The 25,472-nt window shown below is 34.5% G+C and overlaps 1 protein-coding gene across 3 annotated transcripts; it reads left to right on the plus strand.

Moving 5' to 3' along the window:
• Nucleotides 1-25,472, plus strand: SULT1E1 (sulfotransferase family 1E member 1). 3 transcript variants are annotated; one of them, XM_060012433.1, is made up of 9 exons: nucleotides 1-86; nucleotides 710-779; nucleotides 3,955-4,116; nucleotides 5,936-6,061; nucleotides 7,058-7,155; nucleotides 17,255-17,381; nucleotides 19,530-19,624; nucleotides 22,515-22,695; nucleotides 24,589-25,472. In XM_060012433.1, coding segments are annotated over exons 2-9 (903 nt in total). In that variant the 5' UTR covers nucleotides 1-86; nucleotides 710-778; the 3' UTR covers nucleotides 24,702-25,472. The 3 variants fall into 3 exon arrangements, with proteins under 3 accessions (XP_059868416.1, XP_059868419.1, XP_059868417.1); XM_060012434.1 differs by having other exon boundaries at nucleotides 27-86; nucleotides 691-779; XM_060012436.2 differs by lacking the exon at nucleotides 710-779 and having other exon boundaries at nucleotides 4-86.

The raw sequence follows: 25,472 nt of genomic DNA on the forward strand, positions 1-25,472 counted from the left end.
CTTTTTTTGCAGCTTGAAACCTGAGTGGAGATTTGAAGAAAACTGGATTGGATCACCAAGTTTCTTTCACAGGACCGTCTGGACAGGTTTTATCTCATTATTGCTGACATTAATATTTAGATTTTAGATATAGCAAATACAGAATGCAAATTATTTATTACAAAACTGTTTTAAAAAGGAAATATAGAGATAATGAAGTTTTTAATCAATACTTTAGTCACTTAATAATGTACAACATGTAAAGCTTTATTAAATCACTTATTTATCATTAAAAATAATATCTTGTATTTATATAATGCTTTGCTGTTTAAAGAGTTTTAACATAAAACTACAGTATCCTAATTGCCTTGTAAGTCCTGCATGTTGGACATGTTCTCTATTTTACTGATAAGAAAACAAAGCAACAGAGTAGAAAAGTTAGAGGGGAGACTGAATTCTAGTCAGGTGTTTACTTCTGTGAAATATATCAGAAGTCTATTACCACTAGAGGCCTTGAAAATATTACTATCACTTTTAAGTGAGAGATATCAGATACACAAGAGCAGAAATCCAAGTCCTTGGTAAGTTGTTGACAGGTAGACCATTGTCAGGATAGTACTTATTTTATCTAGGAGACTTTAGTGGAACCTAGAGAGCCCGAAGAGATTTGATCTAACAATTAAATAATTGAATTTAATGAGGATTTTTTAGCATCTATTTTGTGACACAGTGCTGAGGTTCTGGATAGAATGATGTACAAGAGGATATTCTCTACTTTCAGCCACTTTGCTCAAATCCAAGTAAGTCGAAGAAGGTGAGGCTGAAGTGAGCTCTTTGCATCTACACTCACCCTGGTATTCAGCACTTATCACTGGGTTTGGTAACAACAGAGGAACTCAGACAGAGAGTACTTGCTGAATTAAAGGCAGATTGAGAGTGGAGGAGGGGAGGATGGAGAAACACAGAAAGAAAAAGAGGAAGGAAAGAAGAAATAAAAGAGAAAGAAGAAATATTTCTTCCTTCAACTGAATTTATGAATCACAGTTTTAATAATTTTTGTTGGTGTTTCTAGACACCAGTAACCTACATACTCAGTTAGGAAATGAAATTGACAGTTTCTAACTGAAATAGGTCTTTTGAGAAAGAAAAAAGCAGCTAGAGGTGAATCTATACATTGTGATGTGAGATAATTTACTAAAAGAAGTTAGGTAAACAAAGAAAGAGATTTTATTATATGCCACCTAGTTTAACTCAGATTCAAATTGACCATGAAGGGTCAGCCAGAAGTCAGTCAACTGTTTGATAATAAATCAGCTACTCCCGATTGACTATAAGCCAATTCTTACAAACTTGGCAGAACATCAAGAAAGTTGTTCACATGAATAAACAAATCAACAGACAGGGCAAGGGATGCCTTCCTCACACAGTTTTTTCTAGTGATTATGTGAACAATAGACTTCTATGCAAGCCAGTAAGAAAGTTAAAGACAATTGGAAATACATGATGGGAAAACTGCAGATATCTTCAATTTATAAATAAATAATAAATTACTAGCTATACATCAGTTAGGACAAAACAACACTCCTGATGGGCAAAATTGATCAAAATGATTAAAAGAACCAATAAACTTAAGAAATATGAAAAATTATAAAATATCTATGAAATACAGATTTTAAATAATATATATTCAATTATGAAAGATTGAAACAATTAAATTTCCAATACTGATGATGCAGTGAGAAAATAGGCAATTTCATATACCGTGCAAATGTGCACACTCCTTTAGTGATTTGTTAAAGACAATTGCCAATTTCTTAAGTGTGTATACCTTTTACTTTGGCAATTCCATCATCACTGCAAAGATAAGTGTGAAAAGACATATGCTCGAAGAAATTTGTTGCAGTACCATTTATATTGGAAAAAAGGAACAACAGGGATTCCCAACAATAAAGAGTTGTATCATCTATGTTACATCCATACTATGGATTGCTATGTGTTATTTATAAGAATAAAAACAGAATTTATGTACCAGCAGCAAAATATGTTCACATCATACAGTTCAGTATAAAAATAGATTACAAATGAATGTAAAATAGAATACAAATTAAACTACATTCATAAGTGTATAGATTTTATATATACTTAAATATTTAGAAACATAAAAACAGCATTATTAGGAATGATCATGTCTTATGTGTAGAATAAAGAGAGCACTTTCATTTTCTCTATATCACTTAATGTTTTCAACATGTCAAAAATAAGGATATTTATATGTGCATGTTTACATGGATGCATGAATGTGTGCGAATTTATCCTTCCTTGTGTAAAATGGATATGGTTCAATCCTCAAAGAGTCTCCTGCAGGACAAACTTAACCTAATCTATAATGATGTCTGCTTTTTCATAGAACCTTATGACATATGCATAACGTTTTAAAATAAAACTTTTCATGTCTGGCAAAAAGTGTCTAATAAATAACATCTATTTTCTTTCCTAGGGTGGTTGTAGAAAAAAAATAGGCACTTCTTACAGTGAGGCCAGCTGGAAGGCTATTTTCATATTCAGTCAGTAGTTGTTGAGCTTCCTAACTAGGGCAGTGACCATGAAGATAGAAAAAAGAAGAAAATAATGGAGATGGAATCAATGGGTTTGAGTGCCTGGTGCTAGTGGGGGAGAGATGGGAAGTAACATCTGAAAGTTTTCATCTCCACTGTTTAGCCTGAAATGTAGTAGGGGAAACACTACCAGAAGGAGCTTTCAGTGTAAGTCAGTGGTCTAAATACTTGGTTTGATTTGTAGGTCACATCTTTCTAAAATTTTACCATCAGTTATTTCTTCCTTTGGGTTAATGCATTTGTTACAATATCTGCTAATTTCACTTCCTCTTTAGAGTGTACTTCTCATAGTTTGGGATGCTCTGTATTAAAGGAAACACATTAGGTGACTAAAAGAACTACTGCCTCCAAGAGGCTCCTGTTACGGTATGAACTTTCTGAAAAAGACACTAAAAGCCACAGCAGTCACAAATGTATAGGGGTATAACAACTTATCTGGCAGTTTTTTGGGCAAGGGTGGATATTAGCTGTAATGCTAATATCAAAGAAGGACAACATTTGTTGAGATACTATATCACAAACTCAGAACGGGGTAAGTTTGGGGAGTAAAAATGTAGTGAAAGAAGTTGAAAGCCAATAAAGGAAAGTGTGCTTAATTAAAAATTTTAAGGCTAACTCTGAACATGAAATGATTTAACATGGGATCAGGAGAGGAACTGTCAATGATAACCATGTTGTTTAACCTTATAATTGTCACACAAGTCACTCAATGGGAGTGTCGACTTCTTTACTGATCAAGTGAGAGAGAAAAGTATAAATAATGCTAGGGATCACACAGGAATCTTCTCTACCCTCAAGAAGCCGTCTTAGACGTATCCATTACAGTGTCATTAATTTCATCTTCTTTTTAATACACTCACCAAGCATTTGATTTTTTTTTCATTAAATGAAACATATTCAGGAACTAAGGAAGCTCTGACTTTGTTATTTGGCAATAGCTATCAAATGTGACCATCAATCTTTATTGTTACTTAATGTATACAGAATTAATCAAAGTGATTATTTGCCAAAGTATTGTTGTATTTTCTCAATCTCTTAGCTTTTTTATATGCTCCATCAATTTTGACAGAGAAATCGAAGGCTCTGTTGAATGTATCACACATTTTGTACATAGTTTTGAAACATCTTACTTTATTGTGCTTTGTACTTATTCTTTCATATGTTAGACTTATTAATAGGATTAGAAACTCTTAAAACACCAGGGCTATGTTATATCCTTCTTTAATATGCATTTACCCCATATGCTCAACAGCTAAGAAATGCTAGACACCCAAGAGAAACTCAATGTACAGGGCTATTATTAATGTTAAAACATTTTAAAGTACATACAAAGTAGAAAGCATACCTTTTTTTCTTTCAGTGTACCACTCTATGATGAATTCTTCCAAACCTGCCTATTTAGATTACTTTGGCAGAATCCATGGAATTCTACTGTATAAAGAATTTATCCAATATTGGCATGATGTGGAGGCATTTGAGGCAAGGCCAGATGACCTTGTCATTGTCACCTATCCCAAATCTGGTAAGTCTCTTTGTTAGGTCAAAGTTTTTCCCTTTTCACCTAGAAATGACAAACCCACCTTGACTGGTAAATATTGAGCCATTCACCCCTCCCACACTCATTCTCTATATTAAATAAGGACAAATATAGCAGTTTTGGTATAGACATACAAAAAGTGGCATACGATAGCTCTATTCTAAGACCACAATCTGTACCTATAATTTGAGCAGCACATTGACAAATGGGTATTGTTGACCACTTTAGAAAATCACATAATATAGATGGATGAATATGGAACCATAATTAAAATTTAAAACTACCCACTGTGTTTACCTTATTTCATTATTGTCGTTGTATAGACAAAGTATAAGCAATTTTCACAGATTTTTTAAAACTTAACACTTTTTCAGCTAACGAGCTCCTCTTTATAAAGTCCATCTCTGAAACTCTATTTGCAAGCAATGTCTTTTTTCCTGAAATTAGCTTGTTAGTCATAACTCTGGAGTCTTACAATCCTAGATCTTTAGAAATTAGAAAGGTCCAGTACAGACTTCTTCTCTGTCTTCTCTATCTCTATCTTCTCTAACTGTTCCAATTAACACAAGTATGTCAAACACTAAATATGTCTTTGACTACTCTGACTGTAAAGAGCTCCTGCATTTCTCTTTCTTGTCTAGATCTATGTCAGCACAAAACCAGTCACATGAAGAGGACACCTGAGAGCTACTCCAGAGTCAATTTCTCTTACTTCTGCATCTCCCATATTCAGTCAATCAATGTGTTTTGCCCTTTTAGTCTCTTAGATATGCCTCACAGTCAGTCTCTTACAGGTCTCTTGTCACCTTTCTTATTGACTCCTCACTCCATTGTTTTATTTACTTTGGCTCTAGAGGAATTCTTCCAAAATATAACCATGATAATCTTGCTTTCTTGCTTAATGTATGCTAATGCCTTTGAAAAACTTTTAGAAAACAACTTGAACTCTAGTATGAACTCTAGTATGAAGGCTTTTTAGGCTCAGTGTCTGGTTGCTGCTGTAAGCTCATCTCCACACATCCCTTCAGGTAGCCTCTGATTTAGTCTTTATAATCTACATCCAATTTGTTTCCTTGCCTCTTTACTATTTGTAAGTATCTGGCCTTTGATTAAGAAAAACAAACAAACAGATTTTCTGTCTGGTAGACCACTTTCCTACCTTACAAAACTTGTGAATTTATGCCAATTGTTTGTTAAAGCTAAGCTCAATTATCATGGTATCTTGAAGGCATTTCTTGTGGAAACATCACGGAAGCAGCAGAAGCACACAAAGTTCCTCCTTTAAAGTCCTTTGAATCCCTGTGACCATCTGTATTACAACATCTTAAGGAAAAAGAAGTGTTGTAATTTTTGAGCATTCTTTCTGACTTTTCAGAGGGCCTTTGAACATCACAGGACAAGGACCAGATTTATTCTTTTCTATATACTCTGTAGTAGGACTCAACCTGAGGCATAGAAGCTATCTAGAAAATTTGTGGATGAAAGCATGGTTACTTTTTAGATGTAAAAATTTAGTTCCAAGACTGTTATCAGATTGTACAATGTCACAATTCATCATCGACACATTCAGATTTCTACCACAGGTGTATCTTATTACAATGTTCTTTATTTATTGATGCTATGTTAAGATCCTATAAGATTAAATTTTAGAGGAAATATTTCTTGAGTCCTGTGGTTATTCTGGCATCTTTCAAATACTATTGCATTGGTAACTTCCTACTTTATCCAACTATAAATCTATCACTCCCTGCATCATCAGCTATGCATCATCAGTGGGAGACTCAGATTTGTTTAATTTTTTCAGGCACAACATGGGTTAGTGAAATTGTATACATGATTTATACAGAGGGTGATGTGGAAAAGTGCAAAGAAGATGCCATTTTTAATCGAATTCCTTACCTGGAATGCAGAACCGAAAAGGTGATGAATGGTAATGCTTAAGTTAATTTTAAAAGCTATATACACATATTTTAAGTGTGGATGTAAATGGTGCAAGGAAAGAGACTATAAGCAAAAGTGGCAATTAGTATTATGTCTTCTACATAAGAAAGAATGTAAATTTAATTTTAAATCTTGACAGAGTTTATGGTATAGCATATGCCTGGAATAGAGAGAATAGGATAGCTCTGACATGCTTTCAGCAGAGCCTAGTAATATGTGAGCATTTATCTCTTTATGGGATGTATGCAACAGTACTTTAAATGCCAGGAAGATATCCATAAAATTTTCAAGGATATATGCAAAAATATTTTTATCACAGATTCTTTTAATATTACGAAAAATTAGAAACAATATATATGTTAATCAACAAAAGAAGAGTTAAAAGTGATATGAAATCATTAAACATGTTACAATGACATATATTTCTTGACATTGAAGTGTTACTATAATATATCGAGAAAAATGCAATTAGGGGACTTCCTTGTCTGTCCAGCGGTTAAGACTTCACCTTCCAATGCAGAGGGTGTGGGTTTGATCCCTGGTCAGGGAGCTAAGATCCCACATGCTTCACGGCCAAAAAACCAAAACATAAAACAGAAGCAATATTATAACAAATTAAAGACTTACAAAAATGGTCCACATGAAAAAAATCTTAAAAGAAAAGAAAAATGCGATCAGAAGATATTAAATATTTCATCTGTGTGTGTGGTATTTGTATGGCTGTGAGTCTGGGCGTATAGACATCTTTGTATGGAAGGATGCTTACCAAAACGTTAATAATGATTTTTTTCAAAGGTGAAATTTTATTTGATCTATTTTTTCTCTATAATTTTCTCTACCTAAACTTCTGTCATAGTGAATATGTATTATTATTATGAAAACAATATAGAGTATATAGTTACTTTTATTTTTTTAATCTATGAAAATCCATATAAATATTTATAATTTTTGAAGTTGTCTAACTTTTGTTTTTTTAAAAAATTAGGAGTAAAACAATTAAAACAGATGGCATCTCCTAGAATAGTGAAGTCTCATCTGCCACCTGAGCTTCTTCCAGCCTCATTTTGGGAAAAGAACTGTAAGGTAACCAGAGTAAAGTGTTATTAGAACTTCACTGAACTCAAAGAATTTTACAATGATAAAGTTATGTAACATCCTAACTGTGTCTTATACACACTTGTTTACTTATTCCTTCATTGAATCTATAGACATTTTTAAAGTGTGGATCATAGTCAGTATAGTCAAAGAGTTTAGATTTCAGTTCTAACTCCAGAGGTAATTCTGAGAAAAACAGGTAAACTATCTAAGCTTCAGTTTCCTCATCTATAAAAGAGAGATAATAATTGCATTTTGCATTGAGTTGTTATAAGGATTAACTAAAATAATTCTTGTAAAGTGCTTAACATAGTACCTAGCATGTTATAAATAATATATGGTAGCTACTTTTGTATTTGCTGTTATTAGTAATTGCATTCAATATACTCTTTTTGAAAATTATTGTGCTTGGCATTGTGAGGTATGCAAATGAACTAGACAAGGACAAACCAGACAAAAATAACATAATAATTATTTACTGAGTGCCTATCCTGAGCCAGCAATATGACAATTAATAAGATGCATGCAATCCTTGTCTTCATGGGCACATGGTCCACAGGGGGAAAGTGACAAATAAAGAAACAATACATAAGGTACTATAAGTCAAGTAAGAGAAGAATTCTAGCCCAGACATTGAGGGCAGAGAAGTTATCCAGGAGCAAGTAACATCTCAGTTGATATATGAAGGATGTATAGGAATTAGTCTATATAATCCCAGAGGCAACCCAAGGCGGGATGTGAAACCAGTTCAATTTAGCTGGAAAGCTGAGTGTCCATACTGGCTGGGTGAGTGAAGGGAGATAAGCTGGGTTTGTTTATAACAGATATGGAAGCCAATTTAGAAAGTTTGGGTTCCACTTTGATGATAATGAGGAGTTACAGCCATATTAAGCTGCTGATTTATATGATCAATTTTGCTTTTTAGAAAGAATAATACATGGAATCCTAAAGTACAGGCAAAACATTGTCTTAAAACACTGAAGCCATTTCTCAAGACCTTACTAGCTTTATTAGGACACACTATGACCCATACTAAACATATAAGATATTAAAGTACTATGCGTAGTCATTATTGACAAAAAGGGGATCTGAGTCATGAAACATTTCCATTTTGTACACTGACGTAACAGGGCATATATGACATTTTCTGGAGATCCATGGTGCAAAATTTTGAAGATTCCAATAGTTTTTGTTTGTTTGTTTGTTTGTTTTTATCATAGGCAATCTTAGAAAGATCACATACATGCTGCTGAAATCATTCCATACACAAGAGCTCTCTCTTTAATAAACATTATTCATGTATTTTTTGGGAAACATGTGATTACTATTTTTTCAAGAGATTTGGCCAAGTTACTTTTTTTCTTTTGAGAATGGGATGAAGCCTTGATGGTACCCCTTTATTTATTTATTTTTAAAAATTAAAAAAGTATATTTTTTATAAATTTATTTATCTTTGGCTGTGTTGGGTCTTCATTTCTGTGCGCAGGCTTTCTCTAGTTGCAGCGAGCGGGGACCACTTTTCATTGCAGTGGCTTCTCTTGTTGCAGAGCATGGGCTCTAGGCTCGCAGGCTTCAGTAGTTGTGGCATGTAGGCTCAGTAGCTATGGCACATGGGCTTAGTTGTTCCATGGCATGCGGGATCTTCCCAGACGAGGGCTTCAGCCCATGTCCCCTGCATTGGCAGGTGGATTCTTAACCACCGTGCCACCAGGGAACTCCCCCCCTTTACTTTTAAATGAAAATACATACTGTACCTTTATAATAGCCTCAGTCTTCACAAAACTGCTGATCATCTCAGAGATCATCAAAGACTAGGAGACAACTGGATGGATTCACATCCTGAGTACTTCCAGGGTGATTCACTGGTAGACAAGAAGAGAAGTGGATTGAGACTCTTAGTAAAAGTGTGTTTGGAGTGTTGGACTAGAAACTTTAAGTGATAAAAAAGAAGAAAGTAAAAAAGAAAGGGAACAGGCTAATAGATAAAAGAAACAATTGAGGCCAATAAACTTGAGAACTTGGAGTTGTTGCAGAAGAGGTATATTCCTGATAAGAAAGAAAGAATAAAGAAACAGGACTGTCTTGGAAGAAAACATGGTGCTCAAGGACAAGCCTTCAGAAACTTTAGGGTACTGACAAGTTTCAAGATTTGGCTAAAAATATTGTTAGTTGAAGTAAAATAGAGGTAATGATCAATGACCACATGAACCTAGAGAATCAGATGGTTCATGCATACAGACACTAAAATTATACAGTGTGGTGAAAAGTTTTGGTATGGAGAGTAACACTATAAGGCAGGTGTTCAAATCTTCAGTTAAAACAAGGCAATGACCACAAGCTTAAAAATGTCACAGCTGGTTGAAGTATGAATTATTATAGGATCAGGGGGTTTTCAAGCGTAGGAATTTTAAGATAGATTATGATCCCAAGTGAATTGTGGGCAAACTAGAAACTTTGACTTGAGAGAAGTGAGTGATCCGGGGGTTTTCAAGTGTAGGAATTTTAAGATAGATTATGATCCCAAGTGAATTGTGGGCAAACTAGAAACTTTGACTTGAGAGAAGTGAGTGGAAAGACCTAGATTTACCTCGAAGGCAGGAAGAGCATGTGCAGTGAAAAGTTAGGGAAGAGAATAGGATCTTCCAAAAAAGAGATAAGACAAACTGATGGAAGTTTAAGGAAAGAGGAATTGCTTTAACTTCCCACCTTCCCCCGCCCCACATCCTGGAGAATAAAAACTTTTATGGAGGACTTGGAGCAAAGGTTTAAATATGGATAGCATTTTTTTATTTAATTTAATTAATTTATTTATACAGCAGGTTCTTATTAGTTGTCTATTTTATACATATTAGTATATATAAGTCAATCCCAATCTCCCAATTCATCCCACCACCACCCGCACCCTGCTTACCCCTCTTGGTGTCCATATGTTTATTCTCTACATCTGTGTCTCCATTTCTGCCTTGCAAACCGGTTCATCTGTACCATTTTTTCAAGATTCCACATATATGCGTTAATATAGGATATTTGTTTCTCTCTTTCTGACATACTTCACTCTGTATGACAGTCTATAGGTCCATCCATGTCTCTACAAATGACCCAGTTTCGTTCCTTTTTATGGCTGAGTAATATTCCATTGTACCACATCTTTTTCCATTCATCTGTTGATGGGCATTTAGGTTGTTTCCATGACCTGTCTAATGCAAATAGTGCTGCAATGAACATTGGGGTGCATGTGTCTCTTTGAATTATGGTTTTCTCTGGGTATACACCCACTAGTGGGATTGCTGGGTCATATGGTAATTCTATTTTTAGTATTTTAAGGAACGTCCATGCTGCTCTCCATAGTGGCTGCATCAATTTATATTCCCACCAACGGTGCAAGAGGGTTCCCTTTTCTCCACAATTATTGTTTGTAGATTTTCTGATGATGCCATTCTAACCAGTGTGAGGTAATACCTCACTGTAGTTTTGATTTACATTTATCTAATAATTAGTGATGTTGAGCAGCTTTTCATGTGCCTTTTGGCCATCTGTATGTCTTCTTTGGAGAAATGTCTATTTAGGCCTTCTGCCCATTTTTTGATTGGGTTTTTGTTTTTTTTAATATTGAGCTGAATGAGCTGTTTATATATATTGGAGATTAATCCTTTGTCCATTGATTCATTTGCAAATACTTTCTTCCATTCAGAGGATTGTCTTTTTGTCTTGTTTATAGTTTCCTTTGCTGCACAAAAGCTTTTAAATTTCATTAGGTCCCATTTGTTTATTTTTGTTTTTATTTCCATTACTCTAGGAGATGGGTCAAAAAAGATCTTGCTGTGATTTATGTCAAAGAGTGTTCTTCCTATGTTTTCCTCTAAGAGTTTTATAGTGTCCAGGCTTACATTTAGGTCTTTAATCCATTTTGTTTTATTTATTTAGTTTATTTGTGTATGGTGTTAGGGAGTGCTCTAATTTCATTCTTTTACATGTAGCTGTCCAGTTTTCCCAGCACCACTTATTGAAGAGACTGTCTTTTCTCCATTGTATATCCTTGCTTCTTTTGTCATAGATTAGTTGACCATAGGTGCATGGGTTTATCTCTGTGCTTTCTATCCTGTTCCACTGATCTATATTTCTGTTTTTGTGCCAGTACCATATTGTCTTGATTAGTGTAGCTTTGTAGTATAGTCTGAACTCAGGGATCTGCTTCCTCCGGCTCCGTTTTTTTTCCCTCAAGACTACTTTGGCTATATGGGGTCCTTTGTGTCTCCATACAAATTTTAAGATTTTTTGTTCTAGTTCTGTAAAAAATGCCATTGGTAATTTGATAGGAATTGCATTGAATCTGTAGATTGCTTTGGGTAGTATAGCTATTTTCACAATATTGATTCTTCCAATCCAAGAACATACTATATCTCTCCATCTGTTTGTGTCATCTTTGATTTCTTTCATCAGTTTCTTATAGTTTTCTGAGCACAGATCTTTTGCCTCCTTAGGTAGGTGTATTCCTAGGTATTTTATTCTTTTTGTTGCAATGGTGAATGATATTATTTTCTTGATTTCTCTTTCTGATCTTTCATTGTTAGTGTGTAGGAATGCAAGAGATTTCTGTGCATTAATTTTTTTTTTTTTTTTTTTTGGTATGCGGGCCTCTCACTGCTGTGGCCTCTCCCGTTGCAGAGCACAGGCTCCAGAGGCGCAGGCTCAGCTTCCATGGCTCATGGGCCTTACCGATCCATGGCATGTGGGGTCTTCCCGGACCAGAGCATGAACCTGTGTCCCCTGCATTGGCAGGCGGACTCTCAACCACTGCACCACCAGTGAAGCCCTGTGCATTAATTTTGTATCCTGCTACTTTACCAAATTAATTGATTAGCTCTAGTAGTTTTCTGGTGGCATCTTTAGGATTCTAAACGTATAATATCATGTCATCTGTAAACAGTGACAATTTTACTTCTTCTATTCCAATTTGTATTCCTTTTATTTCTTTTCCTTCTCTGATTGCCATGGCTAGGACTTCCAAAACTATGTTGAATAATGGTGGCAAGAGTGGATATCCTTGTCTTGTTCCTGATCTTAGAGGAAATGCTTTCAGTTTTTCACCATTGTGTATGATGTTTGCTATGTGTTTGCCATATATGGCCTTTGTTTTGTTGAGGTAGGTTCCCTCTATGCCCATTTTCTGGAGAGTTTTTTTTTAATCATAAATTGGTGTTGAATTTTGTCAAAAGCTTTGTCTGCATCTATTGATATGATCATATGGTTTTTATTCTCCAGCTTGTTAATATGATGTATCACATTGATTGATTTGTGTATATTGAAGTATCCTTGCCTCCCTGGGATAAATCCCACTTGATCGTGGTATATGATCCTTTTAATGTATTGTTGGATTCTGTTTGCTAGTATATTGTTGAGGATTTTTGCCTCTATATTCATCAGTGTTATTGGTCTTTAATTTTCTTTTTTTTGTAATATCTTTGTCTGGTTTTGGTATCAGCGTGATGGTGGCCTCATAGAATGAGCTTGGGAATGTCCCTTCCTCTGAAATTTGTTGGAAGACTTTGAGAAGGATGGGTATTAGCTGTTCTCTAAATCTTTGATAGAATTCACCCATGAAGCCATCTGGTCCTGGACTTTTGTTTGTTGGAAGATTTAAAATCACATTTTCAATTTCATTACTTGTGCCTGTTCTGTTCATATTTTCTATTTCTTCCTGGTTCAGTCTTGGAAGGCTATACCTTTCTAAGAATTTGTCCATTTCTTCCAGGTTGTCCATTTTATTGGCACAGAGTTCCTTGCAGTAGTCTCATGATGCTTTGTATTTCTGTGGTGTCCATTGTAACTTCTCCTTTTTCATTTCTAATTTTATTGATTTGAGTCCTCTCCCTCTTTTCTTTGATGAGTCTGGCTAAAGTTTTATCAATCTTGTTTATGTTCTCAAAGAACCACGTTTTAGTTTTATTGATCTTTGCTATTGTTTTCTTTGTTTCTATTTCATTTATTTTTGCTTTGATTTTTATGATTTCTTTCCTTCTACTAACTTTGGGTTTTGTTTGTTTTCTTTCTCTAGTTACTTTAGGTGTAAGGTTACATTGTGTTTTGAGATTTTTCTTGTTTCTTGATGTAGGAATGTATTGCTATAAACTTCCTTCTTAGAACTGCTTTTGCTGCATCCCATACATTTTGGATTGTCGTGTTTCCATTGTCATTTGTCTCTAGGTATTTTTTGATTTCCTCTTTGATTACTTCAGTGATCTCTTGGTTATTTAGTAACGTATTGCTTAGCTTCCATGTGTTTGTGTTTTTTATGTTTTTTTCCATGTAATTGATTCCTAATCTCATTGCACTGTGGTTGGAAAAGATGCTTGATGTGATTTCAATTTTCTTAAATTTATCAAGGCTTGATTTGTGACCCAAGATGTTATCTATCCTGGAGAATGTTCCATGTGCACTTGAGAAGAAAGTGTAATCAGCTGTTTTTGAATGGAATGTCCTATAAATATCAATTTAATCTATCTGGTCTATTGTGTCATTTAAAGCTTGTGTTTCCTTATTAATTTTCTGTCTGGATGATCTGTCCATGGGTGAAAGTGAGGCGTTAAAGTCCCCCACTATTGTTGTGTTACTGTCAATTTCCTCTTTTATAGCTGTTAGCATTTGCCTTTTGTATTGAGGTGCTCCTTTGTTTGGGTGCATAAATATTTTCAATTGTTATATCTTCTTCTTGGATCGATAACTTGATCATTATGTAGTGTCCTTTCTTGTCTCTTGTAACATTCTTTATTTTAGAGTCCATTTTATCTGATATGAGTATTGCTACTCCAGCTCTCTTTTGATTTCCATTTGCATGGAATATCTTTTTCCATTCCCTCACTTTCAGTCTGTATGTGTCCCTAGATCTGAATTGGGTCTCTTGTAGAAAGCATATAGATGGGTCTTGTTTTTGCATCCATTTAGTGAGCCTGTGTCTTTTGGTTGGAGCACTTAATCCATTCATATTTACGGTAATTATCAATATGTATGTTCCTATTACCATTTTCTTAATTGTTTTGGGTTTGTTTTGTAGATCCTTTTATTCTCTTGTGTTTTCCACTTAGAGAAGTTCCTTTAGCATTTGTTGTAGAGTTGTTTTGGTGGTGCTTAATTCTCTTAGTTTTTGCTTGTCTGTAAAGCTTTTGATTTCTCCATCAAATTTTAATGAGATGCTTGCCAGGTAGAGTAATCTTGGTTGTAGTTTCTTCTGTTTCATCACTTTAAGTATATCATGTCACTCCCTTCTGATTTGTAGCGTTTCTGCTAAGAAATCAGCTGTTAACCTTATGGTAGTTCCCTTGTATGTTATTTGTCATTTTTCCCCTAATGTTTTTATAATTTTTCTTTGTCTTTAATTTTTGTTGATTTGATTACTATGTGTCTCTGCATGTTTCTCCATGGGTTTATCTTGCCTGGGACTCTCTACACTTACTGGACTTGGGTGGCTATTTCTTTTCCCATGTTAGGGAAGTTTTCGACTATAAGCTCTTCAAGAATTTTCTTGGATCGTTTCTCTCACTCTTCTCCTTCTGAGACCCCTATAATTCGAATGTTGGTGCATTTAATGTTGTCCCAGAGGTCTCTTAGGCTGTCTTCATTTATTTTCATTCTTTTTTCTTTATTCTGTTCCGCAGCAGTGAATTCCACCATTCTGTCTTCCAGGTCACTTATCCGTTCTTCTGCCTCAGTTATTTTGTTATTGATTCCTTCTAGTGTATTTTTCATTTCAGTTATTGTATTGTTCTTCTCTGTTTGTTTGTTCTTTAATTCTTCTAGGTCTTGGTTAAACATTTCTTGTATATTCTCAATATTTGCCTCCATTCTTTTTCCATGGTCCTGGCTCATCTTCACTATCATTATTCTGAATTCTTTTTCTGGAAAGTTGCCTATTTCCACTTCATTTAGTTGTTTATCTGGGGTTTTATCTTGTTCTTTAATCTGGTACATAGTCCTCCGCCTTTTCATTTTGTCTGTGTTTCTGTGAATGTAGTTTTCTTTCCACAGGCTCAGGATTGCTGTTTTTCTTGCTTTTGCTGTCTGCCCTCTGGTAGATGAGGCTATCTAAGAGGGTTGTGCAAGCTTCCTGATGGGAGGGACTGGTGGTAGGTAGAGCCGGGTGTTGCTCTGGTGGGCAGAGCTCAGTAAAACTTTAATCCATTTGTCTGCTGATCGGTGGGGCTGGGTTGCCTCCCTGTTGGTTGTGAGGCCTGAGGTGACCCAGGACTGAAGCCTACAGGTCCTTTGGTGGGGCTAATGGTGTACTTCAGGAAGGCTCATGCCAAGGAGTACTTCTGTTGCCAGTGTCCTTGTACCTACAGTGAGCCACAGATGCCCCCCACCTCTGCAGGAGACCCTCCAACACTAGCAGGTAGGTCTGGTTCAGTCTCCTGTGGGGTCAGTGCTCCTTCCCCCTGAGTCTTGATGTGCACACTACTTTGTGTGTGCCCTTCAAGAGTGGAGTCTTTGTTTCCCCCAGTTCTGTTTAAGTCTTGCAATCAAATCCCACTAGCCTTCAAAGTCTGATTCTCTGGGAATTCCTCCTCCTTTTGCCAGACCCCCAGGTTGGGAAGCCTGACGTGGGGCTCATGACCTTCACTCCAGTGGGTGGACTTCTATGGTATAATTTTTCTCCAGTTTGTGAGTCACCCACCCCCCATTTATGGGATTTGATCTTATTATGATTGCTCCCCTCCAACCATCTCATTTCAGCTTCTTTGTCTTTTGAGGTGGGGTATCTTTCTTTGTCTTTCTGTCTTCCTGTCAATGATTGTGCAGCAGTTAGTTGTGATTCTGGTGCTCTTGGAAGAGAGAGTAAGAACACATCTTTGTACTCCTCCATCTTAAACCAATCCATGGATAGTATTTTGAGATGCAGAGAATATTCAAGACAGAGGGAAAAGCATAAATAAAAAAAGGGATGAAAATTATGAAGTAAAGTATTGGAAATAGTGGCAAAGAGTTCCATTCAGCTAATAGGCAAAAAGGACTAGGGAGAGTTTTAAGTAAGGTTGGAAAAGTTCAATATGGCTAATGATAGCTTTGATGAGAAAAGAAAGTTCGCTTTATTTACTGTAGCATTTGGAGCGTTTTATAGTGGGACCTTAAAAATGAAAACCATACTTCTTAGAGTAAACAAAAAGATTTCTTTAAAATTGTTTGAAAATGTATTAACTTTAGTAAGACAGGTTATGAGCCTAATCATATCCAGGAAAGAGTGGAGAGTCAAGAGCAGCCATTCCCAATGGCATTTCTCAGGTGCCTGAAGGAGGAAGTGGAAGACCAGAGAGATGAAGTTTACTTTTGCAGCTCTTTTCTGGCAGCACTGAGTGTCTGACCTAGAAAAGACTGTAACGATCTGATGTAACTCATTTGTTTAGTAGATAGAAAATGTAGGTCCAAAATGATTGGTGCTTTGCACAAGATGGTAGAAATTAGTGCCAGAACCAGCGTCTAAAACCAAGGCTTCCTGTCTGTTCATTTATTGATGTTTCCTTGCTATATAAAATGGAAACTAAACAAGGTGTGAGTGAAGATTATATTTTTTCACTGACAGCAACATGCACTTAAAAAGAACCTCATAAACATGATTTTTTCTTCAAGATTGCAAGCAAGAAAATAACAGGACTTTTTTTTTTTTATTGCTATAAGGAATAGTGGTGTAGCATAAAGGCCAGAAGACTTTTTACTCTCATTGGGTACATTTATTCTCAACCATGTATTCTGACTAAGCTTCAGTTTAGTTTCTGTACTTATAAATTGGGGATAATAATCTGCCTCATCCATTTTATATCAATGGAATTTGAGACACTCAAATGAAATATGTGAAATAAAAATGAATATGGCACAAAAATGAAAAGTGAGAGCTAACATTGAACAACAATGCAAAAGATGCTGTCACTTTAGATTATTTAAGGAGTTTTCTTCTTTATAATTTTATATATTTTATATATTTCTACAATAAATATGTGTTATGTTTATAGTTGAAAACATAAACATTTCCTTTTTAAATCTTGGTGAGACTATATTTGAAAAATATTAGCTGATTTAATGTCTAATTTCATCTTCTTAGATCATCTATGTTTGCCGGAATGCCAAGGATGTGGTTGTTTCTTATTATTATTTCTTTTTAATGGTGACTGCTAATCCAGATCCTGGTTCTTTTCAAGATTTTGTGGAAAAATTCATGGATGGAGAAGGTATGAACAGTTTCTTTTTCTGAATTCTTTCAAGGTAAATGATACAAGACAAATGGCATCTCTGGGCAAAAATTTTTATTGTCCGTTCTGGTCTGTTATCCTTCCTAGTCCTTAATTAAAACACAGAAATTCTAGAAGGCCTTGAACTTTAGAACAAGCATAGAGTTTCCAGATGCGGATGGAAAATTGCAGAACCTGGATACTCTAGTTTGGTGCCTACAAATAAGTATACAGATGTATGTGTGTCCAATTCTCTCTCATCTCTTTTTATTACAGAAGCACTTCACAGTGTGTTATTTCAACTTCATTGAACAAGAGGGGAAAAAGACAGAGGAGAGAAAATGTTCATTTGTTTCTAAGAAAAATTTCAGATACTACATGGGGCCAGAATTCACAAAGAAGTCTGAATATCTACAAAGTTCTTACTCATTCTAACTACTGTGCAGTCTGAATAATTCAACTAGATTTCTCAGAACAGTGTAAGAGTTACCTGAGCAGAAATTCTGGGAAATTTTGTCTTTTTATTTAACTCCCAACTAAAGCAACTTGAGTATTCAAATTTGAGAAATAAAGGGTTCAGGAGAATCTAGTATTAACTAAAGAAGGCCATTCTAATCCTGTAGTAATAATTGTAAGGAAAAAAGATAATAACACCATTTTTATATCCACAAAATTTAATATTGACTCAATGAAAATGTGGTATATGTGCATTATGCTTATCTCTACATTTGGAAAATTTTATGCTAAAGCATCATGAATAAAATACATGCCTCAAGATTATCAAACAGGTGTTATAAGGAAGAGAAAGATAATGTACCTCTGCAAAATGAACGAATAAGATCACTATAAAAATCATTATATGACTTTTTCTGTAAAGAAATAAATGTAACAAAACAGAAACAGACCTACCTACATATACAGAAAACAAACTAGTGTTTACCACAGGGGAGGGGGATAGGGAGGGGCAAAATAGATGAAGGGGATTATGAGGTACAAGCTGCTAGTTATAAAATAAATAAGTCACAGGGAAGTAATGGGCAACATAGGGAATATAGTCAATATTTTATTATAACTTTACGGTGTATAATCTATTAAAATATTGAATCACTATGTTGTACAACCACTATAATATTGTAAGCCAACTATACTAAATAAATAAATAAATAAATAAATAAATAAATTGTCGGTAGAATCAAAGAACAGAAGAGGTATGTAACGATTTAATGCAAAGCAGAGTACTTTGACTCACACATCATTATATTATCATGTCAGCTTTTTACTGGGTAAAATACTTGGATATATGTGAGAGAAGATGAGGGAAGAGAAAGGAAGAAACCGTATATGGTCATACCACATCATCTCCAAAATCTTCTAATTTTTTAGAGTGAGAATGATACTAAGCGTCCCTAAGAGGGCACCTCTTACCATTTAAACTGTGAGTGGTGTAACAAAAATTATATAGCTGCTAGCTTCAGTTACCAAAGCTAGTTTTTTTTGTTTGTTTGTTTGTTTTTGCGGTACGCAGGCCTCTCACTGCTGTGGCCTCTCCCGTTGCGGAGCACAGGCTCCGGACGCGCAGGCTCAGCAGCCATGGCTCACGGGCCCAGCCGCTCCGCGGCATGTGGGATCTTCCCGGATCGGGACACGAACTCGTGTCCCCTGCATCGGCAGGCGGACTCTCAACCATTGCGCCACCAGGGAAGCCCCAAAGCTAGTTTTTAAATGGTACATATGAGACCTGGACTGAATTCTGATCATAATAATGTTGATAATTCCACTACTCAACTCATTTCACTAACAACCTGATTTCACAAACACACACACACACACACACACACACACACACACACACACACCATTTTCAAAAATGCTTTCATAAGCTCTGAATCAAATGGATGGAGTCTTCCTTCACTTTTCCTCTGAGTCATAAACCATGTCATAATAATGAAAGTTGGGAATATGTTTCTGTATATAGTTTATTCAACATACTGTGCTGCTTTTGCTGCAGAGAAATTTGCTTCAGATGTGCAGCTGATCTCTAGTTTTCATTCCATGATCATTTATTTATATTTCTTTGTCTGAAGACTCATTTTCAAGCTATATAAAGATGATGCTATGTCCTCACATTATTTTTCTCTCTAATTTTAGTTCCTTATGGTTCCTGGTATGAACACACAAAATCTTGGTGGGAAAAGAGAGAGAATCCACAAGTGCTATTTCTTTTCTATGAAGACATGAAGGAGGTGAGAAACTCAAAACATATGGCAACTTAGTAATTCTCAAAATGTTAGAATTTGACACCATGGTAAATACAAAATTCTGCCTTTAAATAAATGATGCAGCCAACTCCAAAAGTTAAAATAATCCAGATACTTTAGCACAGGTTTGAAGCTAGTAAATAAAAACCTTCTGTAAGTGAATACATATAAACCCAAGTCTCAAAAATTTACCAAAGATAAAAGAAGGAATTTGAGTTCATAAAACAAAACAACAACAACACGCACACACATATGCACACAAGGAATCACAATGGGCAAGAAGAGTTAACTGGTCTCCAAATCCATAGAGGTAGGAATTATCAGACAAGGACCATAAAATAACTATGCTGAACATATTTAAAGAAACAAAAGAAGAAATTAAAAATTTTACAAAGAAACAAGAGATTACTAAAATTGATAAAGCAGATTTTGAAAAACCCCCAGCAAAATAGAATTTCTAAAATAAATTTTAAAAACTAAAATTAGAAAATTAAAACATAGTTTAAATAACAGATAAGACATGGCTAAATAGTGAATTATTAATGTAGAAGATGATGCTGAGGAAAGTCCACAGGATGTACCACAGTGAGATAAACAGAATACTTCAGAAGAGGTAATGAATATATAAGATAGATTAACAAGGTCTCACATATATCAACTCAAACTTCCAGAAGAAGAGAGTAAAGAGAATGCTGGAACAACAATATGAAAAAGAGTGAGGACATCACAATTTCTTCATAATCTGGTTTTTTTCCAGCTTTTTTAATAATCAGGGTAATTCAAAATAAAAATTACTAGGATGCCTTTTCACATCCACCAGCTTGACAGCAATTAAAAAGTCTGACAATAATAAATACCAGTCAGGATGTATGTTAGTGAGAAGTAACACATTTCTGTTAAGAGTATAAAAATATACAAACACTATGGAAACAACGTGTTACCTAGGGAGGGCAAACATGCACATAATTTAAGACTCAGGAATTCCACTAGTAGATATATGCTCTTGAGAAACACTGACTTGTGTGTAGTAGTTTATATATAGAGCAACCTTCATAGCAGCATTCCCCATGACCATAAAAATTGGAAACAACCCAAATATACATATATTCAGGAATCAATACACGATATATACTATTATTCTACAATTAAATATTATATTGCAATGAAAAGGAATACATTTCAAATGTGCACATCAATTGGGTAAAACCAAACCATATGTTGTCTAGGGTTACATACATGAGCCTCAAATCTACAGAGTAAAGCACAGGATTGATTAGGTCAATTTCAGGATAGCAAGTTTGTTGTTGTTTGTGGAAATTGGAATGGAGAATGAAAAGAATGAAGTTGGAAACTTGCAAATGGAAAAACTCAACCAATTATGAATGTCTTATTGCATACATTCGGTAGTAGGTAAGGGTGCTATATTGATTTTTATTCTTTAAAGCACATATGTGCACATATCAAATAATTTTAAAATGAAAGACAAATTACTGGGTCTTTTTATTAAAGGGTAAGAAATATCTTCTTTCTTTCTTTCTTTATTTATTCTTTATTAGTACCAAGAAAGCAATTGATATCCATGTCTTATCCACATCTTTGCACAATTATTAAGATTCATGTGGCAGTAATTCTAGAGTTGTTTTGATGAGGACAAATTTAAAATAAAATCATAAGTATTATTTTAGAAACTGAATTATTACTTCTTGATAGAATTTAACACAGAACAAATTGGAATGAGAAGCAGCCATGATCTATAGTTTATTTTATTACTTAAATTTGTGTTCTGTAACGAGAATATTGAAGACAGTAAATTTAAAAGGCACACGAAAAAAATGTATTAGTTAATCCAACCATTTCACCCTTGCAAATTGTTCATGTCCATTTACTCCCTATTTTGGTCAAAAATGGCCGTGTTTATGTTTCTTCTCTATTTGAGTGAATGAGGAACAGAAGAATAAATGTTTTCTCTTGTTTCTACAACATATCAAGTAGAAAGAGAAAAAGACAGTAACCTTGTTATGTAGAGATACTACCTTTTTTTGTGGAAAACAAGTAAATAAAAAACGTGAGAATACGTATATGGTACAATGGATTTATATAGGGATTTATGGGAGCAAAAATAGAGTTATCTAACTCAAATTGGAATAGTCGAGGAAATTATCCCAAAGAAGGTGATACTTAAGCTGAAGTTTGACAGGCAAGCTGTAATTTGTAGAACAGAGAATTAGAGAACAGCATTCTGTGTAAAGGGAACTATACACCAGAATAAGCATTATAGTTGGTTTTGAGAATCGTTGCATTGAATGATTAAGCCGAATAATAGGGTATGCTATAGAAGTGACTAGAGATGGGGATGTTTGTAGCTATGGTTCATGAAAATCTGATATTGTTCCATGTTGAGTATTTGACTTTTTACACCCTTTCTTAATCTTTCTGGTTCCTTTGCTTCTCACTAGTTACATCAATAAATTAAAAGAAAATTGAAAGCTGTCTGCATATTTTCAACCTCAAACTTGATCTGTCAAAGGGGACTGTAGTTTTTAAGAGTGTATATTATATTCATAGATAGTATTTATTGAGCATGTATTATGCATAAATGACTAAAATAAATATTTTATAAACAGCATCTCATTTAGTGTTCTAAAAATCTTTGAAGTTTCTTTTATGTTCATTTTATGAATGAGGAAAATTATGCTTAGAGAAGTTAAAAAATACCACTTCCCCAAGAAATGTTTTTGCTCACTAGAATCCTAATTCCAATATCAGTGGGGGGAAGAGGAGGGAAGAAAAGTTTTCTTTCTGTGTCCTTTTTTATCCACAAAGTAATGTATTCAATTTTAGTAACTGAGTCTTCAAAATATTTTTTTCTTCTTAGAATATCAGAAAAGAGGTGATGAAATTGATAGAATTTCTGGGAAGGAAGGCATCAGACGAGCTTGTGGACAAGATTATAAAACACACTTCATTCCAGGAGATGAAGAACAATCCATCTACCAATTACACAATGCTACCGGATGAAGTCATGAACCAAAAAGTATCTCCCTTCATGAGAAAGGGTGAGATAGTCATGTTATTTGCCTCCATTGCTGTAGGAAATCATAAGTTGAAATAGTTATAGGCAAACATCTATTAAGGTCTATTCATGCCTGTGGACCCTGCTTGTTTTCTTCAGAGATGTTTCACATTTGAGTGACCAGTTCTGCAGAAGCATAAAATATTAGTACTACTACTAATAAATTACTATTACTTGTTGATTACTTTGTATATGCAGCAAATTATATTAAGAATGACCAGCAGCCACCCAGCCTCAGTACTAGCACTAATACCACACTCTACTAGCTATTACTTATTAAGTCTTTGGGCCTTGGTGCTGCATCACATACATCATATAAATTGTAAATTCTAATTTTTTAAAAATTCTAATGCAAGAGTTAAGAGAAAATTCTATTATAATCTAATTTTGAGATGAAGAAACAAGCTTAGAACAATTAGTCAGCTTTTCCTTAACCAAGTGGAAGGCATTTTTCAAGACTAAATGGCAAATTTCCAAACTTATCAAATTGTATACTTTAAATATGTACAGTTCTCTGTATATAAATTATACCTCAATAAAGTTGTTTTAAAAAAGACTAAGTTTCAAAACACTTAGTGGTAAATACAGCTTGGCTTAGCAAAAATATCAAAATACAATGAAGTGACATCTATTGGGAGGAGGCATGGTGGTCTTGATGAGATATAGTCAGTTTATAAATCCAAAGGCATGTAGGATATGCAGAGTATTGGGACATCCAGTCTTACTGATATGTGAAGCAGAAACAGAACAGAGAAAATCTTGCTCTTGGAACCAAATTGTCATTGAGAGGGTCAGGGATTTTTTAAACAATTGGAATAACAAACCTGCCACTGGGTGAAAATAGGGCACACATGAAAGAGAGTTAACATGCAGAGTATATTTAAATTATTGAATCCTCAGATTATCTCAGTTTCTTTTCCCATAATGTCCTCATATATTTTTAAGATAAAACAACAAACTTAAAATAATGGCCATGTTTGTAAAGGGCTTTGTACTGTTATACCTTCAGACCCCACATGATTCTCAAGACACATTTTCTATCTTCTGCTTTTTGGGTCTTGTCATTGGGAAAGTTTAGATCTCCTTGAGCTAACGGGGCAATTGAACAATTGATTAACTTAAAATACAAGGTGACTTCCTTCTGTCAGGGGAGGGTTGGATGTGATGAAAAGCAAAAAGAAGAGCCTGCTAGGCTATTGTAACACACAGGTGGGAAACGCTGAGGAGCTTCTCTGTAGCTGGCAGCAGAAATGGAGAGAAGGCAATGGCTATGAAGAAAGTCTGAATATAAATAAAGAATTAGATATTGTGGTTGAAGGATAACTGTTAAGTTTATGCAGTGGATACCTGCTGTTGCCATTAACCAGGTTATGGAAAAGGTCACCAATAAAATGCAATTTTGTAGGGAAGGAAATGAATTTATTTTTAAACTGGGTGAATTTGAGATGCTCGTATGGAATGAAAGTGGTCATATCAGGTAGGCACTTGGATATGAAGACGTAAGTCTGCATTTTAATATTATCAGCATGAAGATGATATTTAATATCTTGGGAGTAGGTAAAACATGGATCTCAGGAGCCCCAGCATTTCAGAGGAAATTGGAGAAGAAAAATTAAGTGAAGTATTGATAGCATAACAGGGAAGTTCAGAGAAATAAATTTGCTGTTTGTTTTGTTTTGTTTTGTTTTAACAATCAGGACAAATCCTTGCTTGCACTCTCAAATATATAGTATTTATGGTATATATTTTATTTCTATAATTAAGGATTACAAGAATAAAATTTGATTAGTGTTAATGAAAGTGATGAATATTAGAAAATTTCATTATTCTGGCTGGAAGACATAATATTTATTGTTTTTTTTCTCTTTTGTTACAGGGATTGCAGGAGACTGGAAGAATTACTTTACAGTAGCCCTAAATGAGAAATTTGACATGCACTATGAGCAGCAAATGAAGGGGTCTACACTGAAGTTACGAACCGAGATCTAGGAAGGGTTTTCTTGACACATCTGAGATTAAAGTGTTCTTCTCATCATTCCTTACCTCTTTTATTTTAGACTGGTAGAGAGCGAGTCATGTGAAAGATCATGATCAGGTTCACATGATTATTGAGATCTTCATATAAAAAAGCAAGAAAGATTTTTTTCCCTGCTGTTATCTTTAAAATGTTTTTCCTTTTCTTTCTTTATTACAAATTATTACACAAATCTATAACCTATGAGAATGATGTAGGAACACACAAATTTTTGAAGTTGTTAAAGCCTCATCAAAAATAACCAAACATTCCAAATTCTTTAACTTTGTTGTTACTTTTTTCCATTCGTTAGTACATTTAGTATATATATATATATATATATATATATATATATATATATATATATATATATATACATTTATATACATATATGCATAAATATATATATTTACATGGAATTTGAAAACCTTGACAGAAAGAACTAAAGAATAAATAAATATGAGGGTATAAATAGATCTGTTATTTCCTTCCTGATATTTTCTTTCACTTTCTGCAAAATGGCTTAATTTGGAATTTACCTTAGTTTAATGTAAATTTGGGGCATAACAGAACTGATTTCCAGACCTTTATAAATAATCCCAACGAGTGTTATTTATGCTTGACTGTCTTTAGCTAATTTGATATAGTTATGCTTTAGTATTATTTCTGTCATATACACAAGATAATAAAATTAAGCTCTGTAAAGTTTTAAAGAACGTGATATATGCCGGTAAAATAAAATACAA

This window comes from Delphinus delphis, chromosome 5, assembly GCF_949987515.2.
Source record: "Delphinus delphis chromosome 5, mDelDel1.2, whole genome shotgun sequence".
NCBI classification, from domain to species: domain Eukaryota; kingdom Metazoa; phylum Chordata; class Mammalia; order Artiodactyla; family Delphinidae; genus Delphinus; species Delphinus delphis.

What these genes read in the sequence shown, in the direction of transcription:
- SULT1E1 (XM_060012433.1), top strand. An exon ending in TGTCACCTATCCCAAATCTG is followed by an intron (nt 4,117 to 5,935) that starts GTAAGTCTCTTT and finishes TAATTTTTTCAG; the next exon opens with GCACAACATGGGTTAGTGAA. An exon ending in TCTATGAAGACATGAAGGAG is followed by an intron (nt 19,625 to 22,514) that starts GTGAGAAACTCA and finishes TTTTCTTCTTAG; the next exon opens with AATATCAGAAAAGAGGTGAT.